Here is an 18,490-nt window from a genome sequence, read left to right as displayed (position 1 = left end):
ACAGCGCGGAGTTGATGTATTTCCTCAGCGACCAGCACGGATCAGCTCTAGGCATGACGAAGCGGATATCGTCCTCTTTTCGCTTTCACAACGAAACCCACAGCATCTCCACAACATGGTAGACATACCCTAAGTAGGGTACCCTGTAGTAACAACAATACTACAGCGAGGATAAAAGTTACACCTTCTTTCTTTGCGTGAACATTTGGGCGGCGTTATGCAAATCTTCCCACATCGTGACGTAGACATGTGGGGGCGTGTTAGAATGAGCCATTTTAGGTAGGCGTGGTTGACTCTTAACTTTTATAAATAATATCTCTTTGGATTTGAGACTCTTTGCAACTCTACAGATCTTCTTTATGCACCAAGAGCTTGTAAGACTTCAAAGAGAAAGGAAAAATTGAAATCACATCATATGACCTTTTAAACTATTCCCTGTAGGCTAAAATTGACTTGTATTATGCTGACATTGTTTCTTTCATATTTCATAGCCATTTAGTGGTCCCCGGAGCTTCTCAATTCTCTAAACCATTTCCTGCGTTTGCGGTCATATCTTGTGACTAAGGCATCCTGGAGCCCTATGCAAAAAAACGTGTTGTTAGTCTAAGACATAGCTAATGTAGGAATAAATAAATAAACCGAATTGTTAATGTGTTGAAATGCTTGTGTGTACAGTTTAGATCAAGCAAACGACACTGTCGTGTTAAAATGCTCGTCAGTTTCACAAAGCAGCGCAAATTGGCAGTGCCACACCCTCGTGTCAGCAGCTCCAAAATACTGAGTATTCCAGCACACAGACCACAAATACATCACCTCTGATTCCAACTCATCATGACTTATTTTCGATACATGATCAATATATTTTACAACGTGTGACAATTCTCAACCAATTCATAAGCATGTCAGTTATATTAGGCTTTTAATCATCTTGAAAACTGAAGCCAGTTGTTTCAATAAAGTTTTAATAAGTAGATTAGTTATGGGCTACAAGCGCATAATTACATTAATTATGTTCTGTTCGAAACGTACACCAGCATTCATTGTGGTTATGGTCGTTTGTTTTAATTATTCAGATATATTTATAGCGTATTACCAGGGTATGTCTAGAAATAGACTACATATAGTAAACCCACATGCCTTTTTGCGATTATGATATTTACCCATCAACAAAACAAAATTGACAACATCAGAGAAGGATGAATTTAAATCACACTTAAAAAAGAGGACATCTTGTTGGGTTATAGGAGGAATTGTCTCCATTTTTACTGACAACCAGCTATGTATATCGAACCAAAATTTAGAAGAAGCCTCACAGTAAAAGAAAAGGTGATCAAGTGTTTCAGGAAATGAAGAACAGAAACCACAAGGATCCACCTCGAAATGAAATCGTTTTTGTATAAAGTCACTAACTGGGTAAATCCTAAACATAATTTTGTAATGAGTCTCCTTGACCTTTGGAGCAACTGGGTATGCCATATAACGGGTAAAAGCTTTGTCCTTTACTGAGGTTTCAACATCTCCCAGAAAATAACACTGATAATCACCAGTGATAATACGTTTAAGTTCTTTGTAAATAAGTTTGTTATTACACTTACTGTCTAAAAGGTCAACATTACATATTTTCAAAGAGGGAAGAGAAAATATGCTGCTGTTATTTCTAGAGACTACGGAAGATGCATATGTGAATTCCATAGTGAATTTCTTCGTGTGTGTCAGTCCACATGTTGTGGTTGCAGCGCCACCTGCCGGGTTGGCTGTGCATCAGCGTCAAATCATATGGCTGTGCGACTTTACTGGCTTGCAAGACTAAAAGCCCCGCCCACAAGAATCTCAGCAAGTAGATGTTCCTTAACCTATATAACTTAAAGAAAAATACTTCCACGATGTCTAAATATTAGAAAATGTTCAACATCTGTGCTTATACTTTAAGTTAGTCATCTATTTTTTTTTTTTTTTTTACAAGACATACGTTTTCAAAACATAGATTGTTCTAATGTGAATCCGAAAGGTAAGATTGATTATAATTTGGTTAACTGCTAGTTAGACAGACATAGAGGCTAAGTTTATGCAGCTGCCCCCTGTCATATTAACTATGCATTTCATATGCAATTTTAACGGGGCAGAGTCAAAAACTTCCTGGGGCCCCTGAAACCCATGGCGGCGCCCTTTGGGCGGGGCTTGGCATAGCCATAGTTTGGAAGATTGCAGGACACAGAGAGACTGCTCTCCTCCTGGCTGAGCATCTTGATGATGATCATGATGGTAATGATAAGGAAGATAGGCATGCAGCTACTACTTGGGGTTGCTGCTGCCAAAATATTTTATTGCCTGTGCGTAACTGTATATAAATACCGTATTTTCTCAGATGACAAAACCGAGATCCTAAAGTCCTGTTTTGGACTTGGACCAATTAATCAGAAATTTCGGTCTGTGTGAAAAAAGTGCATATGCAGGCCACTGTTTAAAAACATATTAAAGGGGTCATATGATGCTGCTAAAAAGAACATTATGTTGTGTATTTGGTGTAATGCAATGTGTTTGTGTTTTAAGGTTCAAAAAACATTATTTTCCACATAATGTAAATTTTTGTTGCTCCTCTATGCCCCGCCTTTCTGAAACGCGTCGATTTTTACAAAGCTCATCGGTCTGAAAAGCGAGGTGTACACTGATTGGCCAACTATCCAATTCATTGTGAATACCTCAAGCGTGTGACGGAAATGTTATGCCCCTTACTATACTGTGATGATACCCTGTGTCCCGGTGCGACAAGAAAAAAACAATAAAACCCATTACAAACGAGGCATTTGTTGCATCCAGTCAGGACATAATTACTGATTTATACTGACTTATACTGTCTTTTTACTTTTAAACAAAAACAATGTCTGGAGAAAAGACAAACAACAAGCACTACTCTACACTGCTCAAAACTCGCGTTTGAATCATCAGTGGCATATTCTTTAAATATAAAAAAGTAAGTGTAAATACAACTTAACCACTGATTTCTAGTTGTGTCCTCTTTTGGAAGGCCAAACTAAGTAGTTTCGCTTTCACAACGAAACACACAGCGTCACACACGGCGGGTTAGAGTGAGCGGCGGCCGGCGACCTAGAGTGAGGAAAGGAGCGGCGGGCTAGAGTGAGCAAAGTGCACTCTGCGCGAGCACAACGGTTGAGTTAGCGCTGTGGGCGGGCTTGCGGCAACCACATGTGACGACCCTGGGCTGGACTCCGCTTTGTCCACGGTGAAAGCCGATCCGGCGATTCACAGCGCGGAGTTGATGTATTTCCTCAGCGACCAGCACGGATCAGCTCTAGGCATGACGAAGCGGATATCGTCCTCTTTTCGCTTTCACAACGAAACCCACAGCATCTCCACAACATGGTAGACATACCCTAAGTAGGGTACCCTGTAGTAACAACAATACTACAGCGAGGATAAAAGTTACACCTTCTTTCTTTGCGTGAACATTTGGGCGGCGTTATGCAAATCTTCCCACATCGTGACGTAGACATGTGGGGGCGTGTTAGAATGAGCCATTTTAGGTAGGCGTGGTTGACTCTTAACTTTTATAAATAATATCTCTTTGGATTTGAGACTCTTTGCAACTCTACAGATCTTCTTTATGCACCAAGAGCTTGTAAGACTTCAAAGAGAAAGGAAAAATTGAAATCACATCATATGACCTTTTAAACTATTCCCTGTAGGCTAAAATTGACTTGTATTATGCTGACATTGTTTCTTTCATATTTCATAGCCATTTAGTGGTCCCCGGAGCTTCTCAATTCTCTAAACCATTTCCTGCGTTTGCGGTCATATCTTGTGACTAAGGCATCCTGGAGCCCTATGCAAAAAAACGTGTTGTTAGTCTAAGACATAGCTAATGTAGGAATAAATAAATAAACCGAATTGTTAATGTGTTGAAATGCTTGTGTGTACAGTTTAGATCAAGCAAACGACACTGTCGTGTTAAAATGCTCGTCAGTTTCACAAAGCAGCGCAAATTGGCAGTGCCACACCCTCGTGTCAGCAGCTCCAAAATACTGAGTATTCCAGCACACAGACCACAAATACATCACCTCTGATTCCAACTCATCATGACTTATTTTCGATACATGATCAATATATTTTACAACGTGTGACAATTCTCAACCAATTCATAAGCATGTCAGTTATATTAGGCTTTTAATCATCTTGAAAACTGAAGCCAGTTGTTTCAATAAAGTTTTAATAAGTAGATTAGTTATGGGCTACAAGCGCATAATTACATTAATTATGTTCTGTTCGAAACGTACACCAGCATTCATTGTGGTTATGGTCGTTTGTTTTAATTATTCAGATATATTTATAGCGTATTACCAGGGTATGTCTAGAAATAGACTACATATAGTAAACCCACATGCCTTTTTGCGATTGGTCGAGATAGAGTAGGCAAAGAAACCTAATTGGGTGAAATAAACATCGGTCATCTGAAGCCTCTATAGTCCGCAGTGAACATAAGAAGCCCTCCACACAACGCAACTTTCTCCCCCAGACGCTTCGTTTCACTTCATTGGGTCTCAAAGGAAGCCAAAATGAGCGTGAGTACTTTTAAAACACATCGCCGATACATTATTCTTTAGTTGTATGTCAAACGGTGTGTTTAAGATTTGTAAATAGTTAAGACAGCATATGCTAGAATGTCTTCTATTTATCTTAATTTAGCACAAATAATGCATATGTGCTCGTAGCTGCTGAAGTCCGGTGTTTATGGTTATTGATACTGTACAGTAGGCTATGTTGTCTATTTGGTGCATTGTTTAGTTGTTATAGAATAGTGTCTACTGAAGCACCCCCACGTGCATTGTGCATGGGTGTGACCTCCTCATATCTTGAGTGCACTTACTTTAATGCAGCAGTGTTGTTAATTCCATCATCCATTTCTATCATATCATGTTGTACTATAATATTATAATGTTATACATCATAATGTTGTACTACTGTATTTTTGAACAAACAGTTATTATTATTTCCTTAAAAAAAAAAGCAGTGAGACAAATTTGTATACAGTGGGTATAGAAAAGAATCTCACCCCCTTTAAAATAATCACATTTTGTTGCTTTGCAGCCTGAAATGAAGACGTACACAGTTTTTGTTTCATCCAGCTGGATTCACTCAGTGCAACTTATAACATCCAAGTGAAAGATATAACACCAACATGTCAGAAATAAATAAATGAATAAACAGAATCACTGAGTTGGAAAAAGGATCCACTGTGTGCTCAGTTTTTTATTCAGTAACAATGCATTCAATTGACCAAAAGTGACAGTAATGACTTTTACATTGTTACAAAAAAAATAAAATAAAAACATATTTCAATTAAATGTTGTTCTTCTGAACTTCAGATAATGCTCAACAAAAATGTATCACGATTTCTACAAAAATATTAAGTAGCACAACCCTTTTCAACTGTGATAATAATAAATATTTCTTGAGCCCCAAATCAGCATATTAGAATGATTTCTGGTGGATTATGTGACACTCATGACTGGAGTAATGACTGCTGACTGTTTTTTTCTTCTGTAATTTAGTTTCATAAAGTTAAGTTTTATATATGAGCCTTTTCATGAAGCAAAGCAGCCATAATCAAATAACAGAAAGTGAATAAGTTCAGGACAGAGGTTAACTTTGTAGCCTTGGCTATTGTGTTTGCAATACACGTAGTCTGTAACCCTTCAACATTTTAGGGTAATTCATCTTACCTTAACATGTTCAATTCTACAGATGAAGCAAGACTGGCCAATTCATGCCCAACTATGGTCTGAAACCATACGGTACCCAGGGGCATTGAAAGGGAGACATTTAGCTCACTTTCTTGCAAAAGCTCAGCGAAAGCAGCATGACTCAGTCATTCTCAACTATGCTAATCCAAAAGACTGAGCATCACCGGCCAGCTTCCCTTTTGCAGTTAAAATAAGCAGTTTAGAAAGTTCAGAAAGAAAGAATGAGGCAGGTCACACTGCTCTGAGAGTGTCGTTCTGCAGCAGCTTCTGTCTGAGAGCTGGTTTACTGTTACTCACACTGACTAATGTGGAAAGAATTCACCTCTGTTACACATCTGTTCTTTCACATTCTCAGTCTAAGCAACTTTTTCCCTTCTTTTCCTCCTCCTATCTCTCTTTTTTGACCCTCCTTTCTCTCCACTATTCAGCCAGCTGTAGCCTATCTCTTCTGCTATCATTACAACAGCTATAAAAATCTACTTTCCTCGGCAGCTGTGAATCACATACAGCACACGGCGGGTTAGAGTGAGCGGCGGCCGGCGACCTAGAGTGAGGAAAGGAGCGGCGGGCTAGAGTGAGCAAAGTGCACTCTGCGCGAGCACAACGGTTGAGTTAGCGCTGTGGGCGGGCTTGCGGCAACCACATGTGACGACCCTGGGCTGGACTCCGCTTTGTCCACGGTGAAAGCCGATCCGGCGATTCACAGCGCGGAGTTGATGTATTTCCTCAGCGACCAGCACGGATCAGCTCTAGGCATGACGAAGCGGATATCGTCCTCTTTTCGCTTTCACAACGAAACCCACAGCATCTCCACAACATGGTAGACATACCCTAAGTAGGGTACCCTGTAGTAACAACAATACTACAGCGAGGATAAAAGTTACACCTTCTTTCTTTGCGTGAACATTTGGGCGGCGTTATGCAAATCTTCCCACATCGTGACGTAGACATGTGGGGGCGTGTTAGAATGAGCCATTTTAGGTAGGCGTGGTTGACTCTTAACTTTTATAAATAATATCTCTTTGGATTTGAGACTCTTTGCAACTCTACAGATCTTCTTTATGCACCAAGAGCTTGTAAGACTTCAAAGAGAAAGGAAAAATTGAAATCACATCATATGACCTTTTAAACTATTCCCTGTAGGCTAAAATTTACTTGTATTATGCTGACATTGTTTCTTTCATATTTCATAGCCATTTAGTGGTCCCCGGAGCTTCTCAATTCTCTAAACCATTTCCTGCGTTTGCGGTCATATCTTGTGACTAAGGCATCCTGGAGCCCTATGCAAAAAAACGTGTTGTTAGTCTAAGACATAGCTAATGTAGGAATAAATAAATAAACCGAATTGTTAATGTGTTGAAATGCTTGTGTGTACAGTTTAGATCAAGCAAACGACACTGTCGTGTTAAAATGCTCGTCAGTTTCACAAAGCAGCGCAAATTGGCAGTGCCACACCCTCGTGTCAGCAGCTCCAAAATACTGAGTATTCCAGCACACAGACCACAAATACATCACCTCTGATTCCAACTCATCATGACTTATTTTCGATACATGATCAATATATTTTACAACGTGTGACAATTCTCAACCAATTCATAAGCATGTCAGTTATATTAGGCTTTTAATCATCTTGAAAACTGAAGCCAGTTGTTTCAATAAAGTTTTAATAAGTAGATTAGTTATGGGCTACAAGCGCATAATTACATTAATTATGTTCTGTTCGAAACGTACACCAGCATTCATTGTGGTTATGGTCGTTTGTTTTAATTATTCAGATATATTTATAGCGTATTACCAGGGTATGTCTAGAAATAGACTACATATAGTAAACCCACATGCCTTTTTGCGATTGGTCGAGATAGAGTAGGCAAAGAAACCTAATTGGGTGAAATAAACATCGGTCATCTGAAGCCTCTATAGTCCGCAGTGGACATAAGAAGCCCTCCACACAACGCAACTTTCTCCCCCAGACGCTTCGTTTCACTTCATTGGGTCTCAAAGGAAGCCAAAATGAGCGTGAGTACTTTTAAAACACATCGCCGATACATTATTCTTTAGTTGTATGTCAAACGGTGTGTTTAAGATTTGTTTATAGTTAAGACAGCATATGCTAGAATGTCTTCTATTTATCTTAATTTAGCACAAATAATGCATATGTGCTCGTAGCTGCTGAAGTCCGGTGTTTATGGTTATTGATACTGTACAGTAGGCTATGTTGTCTATTTGGTGCATTGTTTAGTTGTTATAGAATAGTGTCTACTGAAGCACCCCCACGTGCATTGTGCATGGGTGTGACCTCCTCATATCTTGAGTGCACTTACTTTAATGCAGCAGTGTTGTTAATTCCATCATCCATTTCTATCATATCATGTTGTACTATAATATTATAATGTTATACATCATAATGTTGTACTACTGTATTTTTGAACAAACAGTTATTATTATTTCCTTTAAAAAAAAAAGCAGTGAGACAAATTTGTATACAGTGGGTATAGAAAAGAATCTCACCCCCTTTAAAATAATCACATTTTGTTGCTTTGCAGCCTGAAATGAAGACGTACACAGTTTTTGTTTCATCCAGCTGGATTCACTCAGTGCAACTTATAACATCCAAGTGAAAGATATAACACCAACATGTCAGAAATAAATAAATGAATAAACAGAATCACTGAGTTGGAAAAAGGATCCACTGTGTGCTCAGTTTTTTATTCAGTAACAATGCATTCAATTGACCAAAAGTGACAGTAATGACTTTTACATTGTTACAAAAAAAATAAAATAAAAACATATTTCAATTAAATGTTGTTCTTCTGAACTTCAGATAATGCTCAACAAAAATGTATCACGATTTCTACAAAAATATTAAGTAGCACAACCCTTTTCAACTGTGATAATAATAAATATTTCTTGAGCCCCAAATCAGCATATTAGAATGATTTCTGGTGGATTATGTGACACTCATGACTGGAGTAATGACTGCTGACTGTTTTTTTCTTCTGTAATTTAGTTTCATAAAGTTAAGTTTTATATATGAGCCTTTTCATGAAGCAAAGCAGCCATAATCAAATAACAGAAAGTGAATAAGTTCAGGACAGAGGTTAACTTTGTAGCCTTGGCTATTGTGTTTGCAATACACGTAGTCTGTAACCCTTCAACATTTTAGGGTAATTCATCTTACCTTAACATGTTCAATTCTACAGATGAAGCAAGACTGGCCAATTCATGCCCAACTATGGTCTGAAACCATACGGTACCCAGGGGCATTGAAAGGGAGACATTTAGCTCACTTTCTTGCAAAAGCTCAGCGAAAGCAGCATGACTCAGTCATTCTCAACTATGCTAATCCAAAAGACTGAGCATCACCGGCCAGCTTCCCTTTTGCAGTTAAAATAAGCAGTTTAGAAAGTTCAGAAAGAAAGAATGAGGCAGGTCACACTGCTCTGAGAGTGTCGTTCTGCAGCAGCTTCTGTCTGAGAGCTGGTTTACTGTTACTCACACTGACTAATGTGGAAAGAATTCACCTCTGTTACACATCTGTTCTTTCACATTCTCAGTCTAAGCAACTTTTTCCCTTCTTTTCCTCCTCCTATCTCTCTTTTTTGACCCTCCTTTCTCTCCACTATTCAGCCAGCTGTAGCCTATCTCTTCTGCTATCATTACAACAGCTATAAAAATCTACTTTCCTCGGCAGCTGTGAATCACATACAGAGAGGCCTTGTGTGATTCATCGTGTGATTTTGCAGCTGCTGCTGACCCAACCTGGCTTCTACATTTATACCAAATCTCTCAAAGATGGCATGGCCACTAGTTTTTAAAGATTGAATGATTAAATGATAGCTCTTCTTGTATCCATCGTCTCAGAAAAAGGGTACAAATCTGTCACTGTGGCAGTACCCTGAAGTACAAAAGTGAAATTTAACCCTGAACGGTACAGTGTACTTTTTAAAGTATAGAGTGTACAAATTACAACGTTTTGAAAGGGTACCACCCCGGTGACAATTTTGTACATTCTTTAGGATAGAACCCATGCAGAGGTTTTCCAATAGAGCAACTGTGCCACATCTGCAGTTTTTTGAAAGTTCAAGTCTGGCACTTTGCCTTTCACCATTGGACTAGGATTTTCCTTTCAACGCATAGGAAAAATTGACAACATTGCTTTTGTGAGGCTGATTCTGTCCACTCCATCATTACAGCTATAATCTCTCCTTGGTCTTATAGGGAAAAGCAGGCACAGTGCCCAGCTGTACAAGTCAAATTTAAGTGGATACACATGTTCGGCTATTCATACCAGTAGTAAAATCAAATTATGCAGAATAAAGAGTAACTTCAGCTCTCTCTGTTTCTAACAGGGTGTGGTTGTGCAGAATTTGTCCTTTAAGACGGGACAGACTCTGACTGTTACAGGAGTCCCCAGTGCTGATTCCACAAAGTAAGTCTCCACTAAGCAACTTCTCAAATTCAGGACTTTAAAAGCACCTGGAGTCATATTTCTCATTTGCTCTTTTGCAGTTTTGCCATTAACATTGGTCACAGTGCCGAGGATATCGCTCTACACATGAACCCTCGTTTTGATGCCCATGGTGACCAGCGCACTATAGTGTGCAATTCATTACAGGATGGAAACTGGTGTGAGGAGCACAGAGAGGCCAGCTTTCCATTTAATCAGAACGAGGAGTTCCAGGCAAGACTCATATATATATATATATATATATATATCGTAATTAAACTGCTGTTTAGCCATAAACTTAAAGATGATAATAATAATAATGAAATTTAATGGCCCCTTATAGCAGGATTTTAATTAACATGCAATTTCTTTTCTTCCTTCAGATAAAAATCACTTTCACCAATGAGGAGTTCCTGATGACTCTTTCTGATGGTTCTCAGATTCGCTTCCCTAACCGTCAAGGCGCTGAGAAGTACAAATATATGTACTTTGAAGGAGAGGGCAGGATCCATGGGATTGAAATCAAGTAGACTAATTTCACTTACTGAGTATTAAGTATCTCAATCACACTATTATCACTTGTATGTCAAATCAGCCTAATAATTTTACTGTGGCACTGCCTATCTAAAACCACTAGAGGGAGCGCAACTACAATAAATTGCCATGAGCGTCAACTAGTTTATTTTTCCTACTACTTTTCTATAATAAAACATTGTGTTCTTAAATCTGGTTTGTAACTAAAGCAAATTCACTAGCTATAAATAAAATAAAACCTGTTTTCACAGATAAACTAAGCATCTTTTACTTGTTTAATGTGTTCAGAGAGAAACATCTTTTGTGTTTATATTTAGTTATGATTAATTATGAGAGAACTGATGGAAAACATTCAGAATGAAACAAAAGCATTAATTCCATCAGGTGTTCATCATACAAACATGTTAAAATATGAAGTCCCACTGCCAGTTTAAAATATGACATGAATGAAATATTTAGTGCATGAGAAACTAAACCGCAATAATTCAACAATTTCTTGATATGTAGAAAACATGAATAAATTATTACATTAAAACAACAAGGCTTAAATGTAGTCATGATACTCACGTCAAATAACTGATGTGCAAGGCATTTTTTTTATTTTTTTAAATTATGGGGAACTTATGGGGAAAACTAAAAAAATGGCATAAACTGTAATTTACATCAAGCGTCATTTAAAAAAGATATATCACTTTGATAGTATCAATTTGTTGAAAATGTACTACCGCTAGACTGACAGTACAATGTATTGTAAAATAAAATATGACATGAGTATCATCAACTTCCAATATATTACTTCATTTAAGTTCAAATGTTTTTCTTTTAATCTGTGCAACAATATCAGTGATCTTCCATAACATTCAGTCTATACTGCAATTGTTTTTCATTGTAAGGAGCAAAGAAATTAACTGATACATATATAAAATGTCTCTTTTTTTGAGCCCTGGGAATGTTGCAAAAAAAACTTGATGTGAGGTTTTGAGAGGAGGCACACAAAGTCCTGAGCTTGAGAGCACATTCTCAAGACCACATCTTTGATCCATCCAATGACAATCAAATTCTACACCAACTCATCTTTCTTCAAAAGGAAGAAGTCAATGCCCTGCATATTTCCTGTACTGCTAAAGAAATATTTTAAAATGCACACTTCAGATCTCAACACCTCTTGGCTTTGTAGGCTTGGGAGATTAATAGCCAGCATAACTACACAGATTATTTTATGTAAACTGGACATGCTATATGCCTCAGATTCAGTCTGGACCTCAGGTAAACTGTTCAGTTTTTTTATTTTAACCTTTGAAATGGCAACTGGTATGAAAGTGAATCACACTTACCACATTAGCAAAATTAAATTAATGTGTGTTTTTTTTACACTGGAGTAAAGTTGAAGTATTATTCCCTATTCCACTCTATACAGTTAAGTGTACACCAGCATTCATTGTGGTTATGGTCGTTCGTTTGCTATGAAGTGTAGTTATGCACTATCAATAAAGTCACCATATGCAACTTACAAGTATGCACTTTATTTTTCAGTGTCCCAACTCCAACTTGTTCCTTCAGCACTACGTCACTGTTGTTATCTTGCATCGATTGGCAGCCAGCTGTTGTTTTCGTCTCTAATTTGCCCTTGTTTTCTCCACCTCTTTCAGTGCTTTATGTTAAAACATCATATTTTATCTGAACTTTTTAACATTGTTTTTTTTAGCTTGTTCTACTGTTTGTCCCATAATACCCCATGCTATAGCCGGACACATACCTTGACCTCCACAGTAAGATGTTTACTAGCTAGTTTAATAGGACAGAAATCACTCAATTTGTATTTGCATATGTTCATTTTCCATTATACGTCATGTGTCAGAAATAATACATGAACCTTACAAAAGAGGAACTATAAGAGGGATTATAAGATGGATTTGCTCATTGGCATTAAAAAAGGGAGAGAACCAAAGATGCCTGTGCAGAATTTCAGTGGTAAGAGTTTTTGTAGCTAATATTAACTTAGTCTAAGTAATTAAGCTAATTGAATATTTAAACCTAAAAATATAGTTGTTCTTGTAGGAAAGTTTGGGCTCCTCCTCAATGCATCGTATAAATGTTGTCATGTCTGGCACACATCCGGTCTGTTTTTCTTCATTAGTAACATGCAATTATATAGGAGGTGTTGGATTTTATTTTTAGCTCCTTGCATTCATTCTTATCGTGTAGATAAAATATTAAGTAAAAATATGGATCTGCAATATAGTGCATACATTTTGCAAAATGCTCCTCTTTATGTTGAAATGGAAATGCCATGATTAACTGTTGCTAACATACTTATACTATTTCTAGTGATTTTACTCGCTTTCTCTGCCTCTCTGGAATTTTTACCATTGGAAATTTTGAATTAAGGACATCTATGATTTACAAACTGACTCTAAATGCAAAAAAAACAAACAAACCTAATTTGTATTTGAATATCTGACCCGCTATGATTATCATAATGTCACACAAAGTTTTTTAAACTATTAATTCAGGAATGTGGATTTTTCTCCAAGGTGAATCAGAATCAGAAGAGCTTTATTACCAAGTATGTTTACACACACAAGGAATTTGACTTGACGACAGGAGCTTCCAGTGTAGAAGAAAGTACAAACATAGTGCAGACATACATGACAGTGCAGACATACATAGGAATAACACAGTAGGGATGTAATATATATATAAAAAACATTAAATAATGTACTATATACAGAAAAAGAAGTATAGGAAAAATTTTTATTGTTTAGATAAATGTACAGATATGTTATTAGTGTGCAGATGTGTTATTTACAAAGTGTGCAGTTTAATATAAATATGTCAGATAACTATGTTAGTTGTGATGGATGATGTATAATTATGAAAAATTAATAGTTCAGGCTGAATATAGCCTGCGGGAAAAAAAATGTTCTTGTGCCTGGCTGTTCTGGTGGTCAGTGCTCTGTCTGCCTGTCTGTCAGGAAGCTGGTGATCCACTGACAGATGGAGGTAGGCACGGAGAGCTGTGTGAGTTTGTCTGAGAGAAGGTCAGGCATAATGGCATTAAAGGCCGAACTGAAGTCCATAAATAGGATCCTTACGTAATTCCCAGGTCTGTCGAGGTGTTGCAGGATGTAATGCAGTCCCACGTTGACTGCATCATCCACAGACCTGTTTGCTCTGTACGTAATTCCCAGGTCTGTCGAGGTGTTGCAGGATGTAATGCAGTCCCATGTTGACTGCATCATCCACAGACCTGTTTGCTCTGTAGGCAAACTGAAGAGGATCCAGCAAGGGTCTAGTGATGTCCTTCAGGTAGGCCAGGACCAGTCTCTCAAGTGACTTCATGACCACAGACGTGAGAGTGATAGGTCTGTAGTCGTTAAGTCCAGTGTTTTTGGGCTTTTTGGGGACCGGAATGATGGTGGAGCGTTTGAAGCAGCAGGGAACTTCACACAGCTCCAATGATCTGTTGAAGATCTGTGTGAAGATGGGGGCCAGTTGGTCAGCACAGACTTTTAAACAGGCAGGTGAAACACCATATGGGCCTGAAGCTTTTCTAGATTTCTGCTTCCCGAAGACCCAATTCACGTCCTCTACACAGACCTTAAGCACAGGTTGAATGGTGGGGGAGGGAGAGAGGGGGGTTGCAGGGGTGGTAGGTGAATGTGTGAAGTGCAGATCAGAGCGGATGTGGGGTGGTAGACTATCCTTTTCAAATCTGGAGTAAAACATTCGGATCATCAGCCAGTTGTTGATTCTCCATAGACTGTGGTGGTGGTGTCTTGTACATGGTGATGTTCCTCAAACCAGTCCATACTGATGCTGGATCATTTGCTGAAAGCTCTTTTCTCAGCTTTTCAGAGTAGTTTTTTTAGCCACTCTGATCTCCTTTGTTAGTCTGTTCCTGACCTGGTTATACAAGATTTTATCCCCACTTCTGTAAGCATCCTCTTTGGCGTGACGAAGCTGGTTGAGTTTCCCAATAAACCACGGTTTATCATTATTAAATGATAAGAATGTCCTGGTAGGAATGCACATATCTTCACAGAAACTGATATATGAAGTTACAGTCTCTGTGAGCTCGTCCAGATCGGTGGCTGCAGCTTAAAAAACACTCCAATCAGTGAGGTCAAAACAGGCTTGTAAATCACGCTCTGCTTCATTAGTCCATCTTTTAACAATCCTTAAAACAGGTTTAGCTAATTTCAGTTTCTGCCTGTTGGTCGGTATAAGATGAACCAAACAGTGATCAGAGAGCCCCAAAGCTGCTGTGTAACAGTGATCCAATATATTGCTGTCTCTTGTGGGACATGTAATGTGCTGCTTGTATTTTGGCAGTTCACGGGAGAGATTTGATTTGTTAAAATCTCCAAGAGTGATTAAAATAGAGTCTGGGTACCTTTGCTCCATTAGCTTAAATTATAGCTTAGCTTACATTTCTGCTTTACATAAATATTAATTCTTTCACAATCTCATAATAGCAAATTGTCAAATACTGGGACTGTTCTGTCTCCGTGTTTGTATTTCCTTTGATCGATTTGTTGTTCTACTGGATGTTAATTCATTGCCATGGAATGTCTTCTGTCATTGACTGCCTGTTTTTCAGGGGTCTGGTTTCCATGGAGAGCTGACATTCTGAGTGTTGAGAGTGGACATGCATAATCGGGAAGGACAGTCTGTATTGGGCATGTGCGTAGAGATGTGCAGTGGTTATTAGCATGTTTTAACATTCACAGAGGTCAGACGGTGGCATTTACCCTAAATCATCGTCTGCAGTGCCAGCCACAGTAATACAGGCAATGGGCAAGACAAGTGATTAGCTGCCTGCCTCTGTTATCACATAGATGAAATAATACTCACTCTTGTGTACGAGATACTGTGATGTGTGACTCTTGAGGAATTCTTTGTTGTGGGAATAAATAACTCGCTCGTAGAGTTATTTATATATATATATATATATATATATTTTTACGCTCTTTTAAGTATTATGATGAATCAGATGGCAGCCAGTTTGAGGAATGGGGCAATCTTAGTGCTTTGTTTTCTTTTCTTTTTTCTTTTTTTATTGCATATATATATATATATATATAATGAAATGTCTTTCGTTCTAGAATAAGCTATATCATTCTGACCAGTTTATCAAAGCATATATAAGATTATACTAATTACTATAATTTAGGAGTGGAAAATCAAGTTAATGGGGCAATCAGTATGATGATTCCTTCATTTTACGCTCTTTTAAGTATTATGATGAATCAGATGGCAGCCAGTTTGAGGAATGGGGCAATCTTAGTGCTTTGTTTTCTTTTCTTTTTTCTTTTTTTATTGCATTTCATTTCATTATTTATTGCATAAGTGACGCACATTTCTCTCATATCCCATAAAAAGAGTTTTGTCGGGGGAAAAAATAATGTTTGAATTCTATTGTAGATCATGATAGGAATTTTGGGTCCTCACTAGTTCCAATTTTTCCCACTGCCTAAAAGCTACGCAGAAAAAAAGATTTGAAGCTGTAAGTTACAATTTTTACCTCTTTGACAAAATATGGTTTTGAAAAAAACACTAGATGCCACTAGGATACCATGAACAAGTTATTATATTTGAATCAGTAGTTTTATTGTTTTATTGCTTTTGGCCATTTGTATATGTGACTTTCTGTATTTAAAAAAAAATATACCTATATTTCATCTGATAGAAACAGGCTGTACATTTTGTACAACATCATAGACTTTAGTCTGGGCAGATGCCATATTGAATTTTATGCAGATGAAAATGAAGCTGTGAGGGATAGAAGTAAAGTCTTTACAATAGCATGCACTGTATGAAGGTCCTGGATCACATGTAATCTTCAAAACTCACAACTTTGAAAACTGTTTTATGAAGGTTTTTTTTTCTAGTTTTTGGAAAAATGTTTCAGCATTGACACAATTCGTTGAAAACACTGTACTTCTATTCCTGTCTGCCTAGTTTTCTCATTCCTGTTGAAATTGAATATTGTTATATCCATTAAAACGCTCTGTACTATGTGCAAGAGTGCCATCACATTCTCTTCTACCTGTCTGTGTCTCATAGTCACTGTGGTTTCAACAATACTTAAGATCTGAAAACTAAATATTATTTTACAAGTATCAAACCATTTGACATGCTCTTTTCTCTTTGTCTGCCTCTTTCTTTTTCTCTCCCACATTTACGTGAAATGACTGCATATGCATTATCCATTTAAACGGATGGAGTGACAGTGTCAGTGTCCTGACAGGAAAAACAAATGGAATAAGTAACCACTGTAGAGAAATGTGTTTAGTGGCAATGAGAGAGTAAGGCGATAATGGGACCCATCCGTTACGTCGGTGCATGGATGCAGCACTGAGTCTAAGTGAGATGGATGACTGTGCGTTCAAACCCCATTGGAGCTCGGAGTCCTACACAGACCCTCTCACCCTAGTCTTCCGGAGAAGAGTGTGCCTTTATGAAGTCTATGAAGCTGTTATTGGTATCTAAAAATGCATTTCTCAAAATAATATTCAAATCCTGTCTCGTTTATCCATGTTAAAACCATAACAGTGATGACTATTATTTTAAGCAGTGGTTTAGGATCGAAATCCAGACTCGGAGGACATCTAGATGCCTGTCTCGTGTTACAACGTATGCAGAGCGGGAGTGCCTTGTTGCCCTTGGCTCTGATCAAAAGGCTGTAATCGACTCATTTATTCCGTGCAAAGCTGGGAGGCAGAAAGAAGCAAGTCCATGACCTGCCGGTTTTTGTAGCCGCTGGATGTTCAGGCTACAGTGGTGGGATGGAGAGAGGATTTTTTTCCTGGGTGGTGCTGCTGGAGGCTCCTATAGCATGATGTGCTGCTTTTCTGGCTGATAGGAGAAGAGCTGCTTGTTTCAGTGATATGGGGGGGGAGGGTTGTGTCCACTGTGATTAAGAGCTGCTGGCCTTTCTGGCTCTCTCCTCGTGTTATCGTCAACCTTTTTGTACGCTGCCGAATCTTTTACTATTCCACCTTTTCTGGAATAGTAAGACCTTTTCTTTTTTTTCCCCAGTGTTCAGTTCCTCTCTGCATCTTCCTATGGCAGTCTATCTTTCACATCCCGCTGCACTTGACTAGGTCTCATCAGATCCTCTTACTCTCATGTCACTAGACCTCGGTGGCTGTAATTTACTGCAGTAGCACCAATGTACTGTATGCCTGTGTCTGGCTTCTATAATCTGATGTAAGATAATGCAACCTCGTGAAAGTCCTTGGATTATGGATAACAAATAGGAGCATGTGTAGACATGTGGGAAGACAAACAGATCTAATTTTTAACTAAGCAAATACAAGATGTTTTTTTGGGGTTACCATGGCTTTATATGAAATCCTGACTCCTTTGATTGTGGCGCACACAATGGTGTACACAGGCTTCCACGAGGTCTACAGTGCATCTTGGTTGAGAATTTAACAGCATTAAGAATTTATTCAGTGAGCTGCAGGTCCACTATTTTGCCTGATGTGACCCTGCTGAAAGGACCAGATGAAGAGCATCATGTTGTGTTTTGGATGCTGGTCCCGGGCATGCAATAAATGTGATTTTTGGTTCTCCAGCTTGAAATTCTGTCCCAGCAGTCTCTTCTCATAACTCGAGAAACCGTACACATACGCTGAGAGACTGCTGCATGTTACCTTGTGTTGTGTAAACTGTATGATTACTCATTAGAGACACATTTTTTCTCTTTGTCTGAGAGTTTGTTTGTATTTGTGAGTCTCAG

General features: G+C 38.3%; 1 protein-coding gene across 2 annotated transcripts; it reads left to right on the top strand.

The window, feature by feature from the left end:
• The first annotated feature begins 4,495 nt into the window (after window positions 1-4,495).
• LOC107568169 (beta-galactoside-binding lectin-like) lies at window positions 4,496-10,884 on the top strand. 2 transcript variants are annotated; one of them, XM_016254085.1, is made up of 4 exons: window positions 4,496-4,577; window positions 10,109-10,188; window positions 10,269-10,440; window positions 10,590-10,884. In XM_016254085.1, the coding sequence occupies exons 1-4, from the start codon at window positions 4,572-4,574 to the stop codon at window positions 10,734-10,736; spliced, it is 405 nt and encodes a 134-aa protein (XP_016109571.1). In that variant the 5' UTR covers window positions 4,496-4,571; the 3' UTR covers window positions 10,737-10,884. The 2 variants fall into 2 exon arrangements, with proteins under 2 accessions (XP_016109571.1, XP_016109570.1); XM_016254084.1 differs by lacking the exon at window positions 4,496-4,577 and adding an exon at window positions 7,626-7,775.
• The last annotated feature ends 7,606 nt before the right edge of the window (window positions 10,885-18,490 follow it).

The sequence above is a fragment of the Sinocyclocheilus grahami genome, unplaced genomic scaffold (assembly GCF_001515645.1).
Source record: "Sinocyclocheilus grahami isolate Dianchi unplaced genomic scaffold, SAMN03320097.WGS_v1.1 scaffold1223.1, whole genome shotgun sequence".
NCBI classification, from domain to species: domain Eukaryota; kingdom Metazoa; phylum Chordata; class Actinopteri; order Cypriniformes; family Cyprinidae; genus Sinocyclocheilus; species Sinocyclocheilus grahami.
The sequence above is the reverse complement of the archived record's forward strand: the minus strand, read 5'-3'. Positions and strand labels throughout refer to the sequence as shown.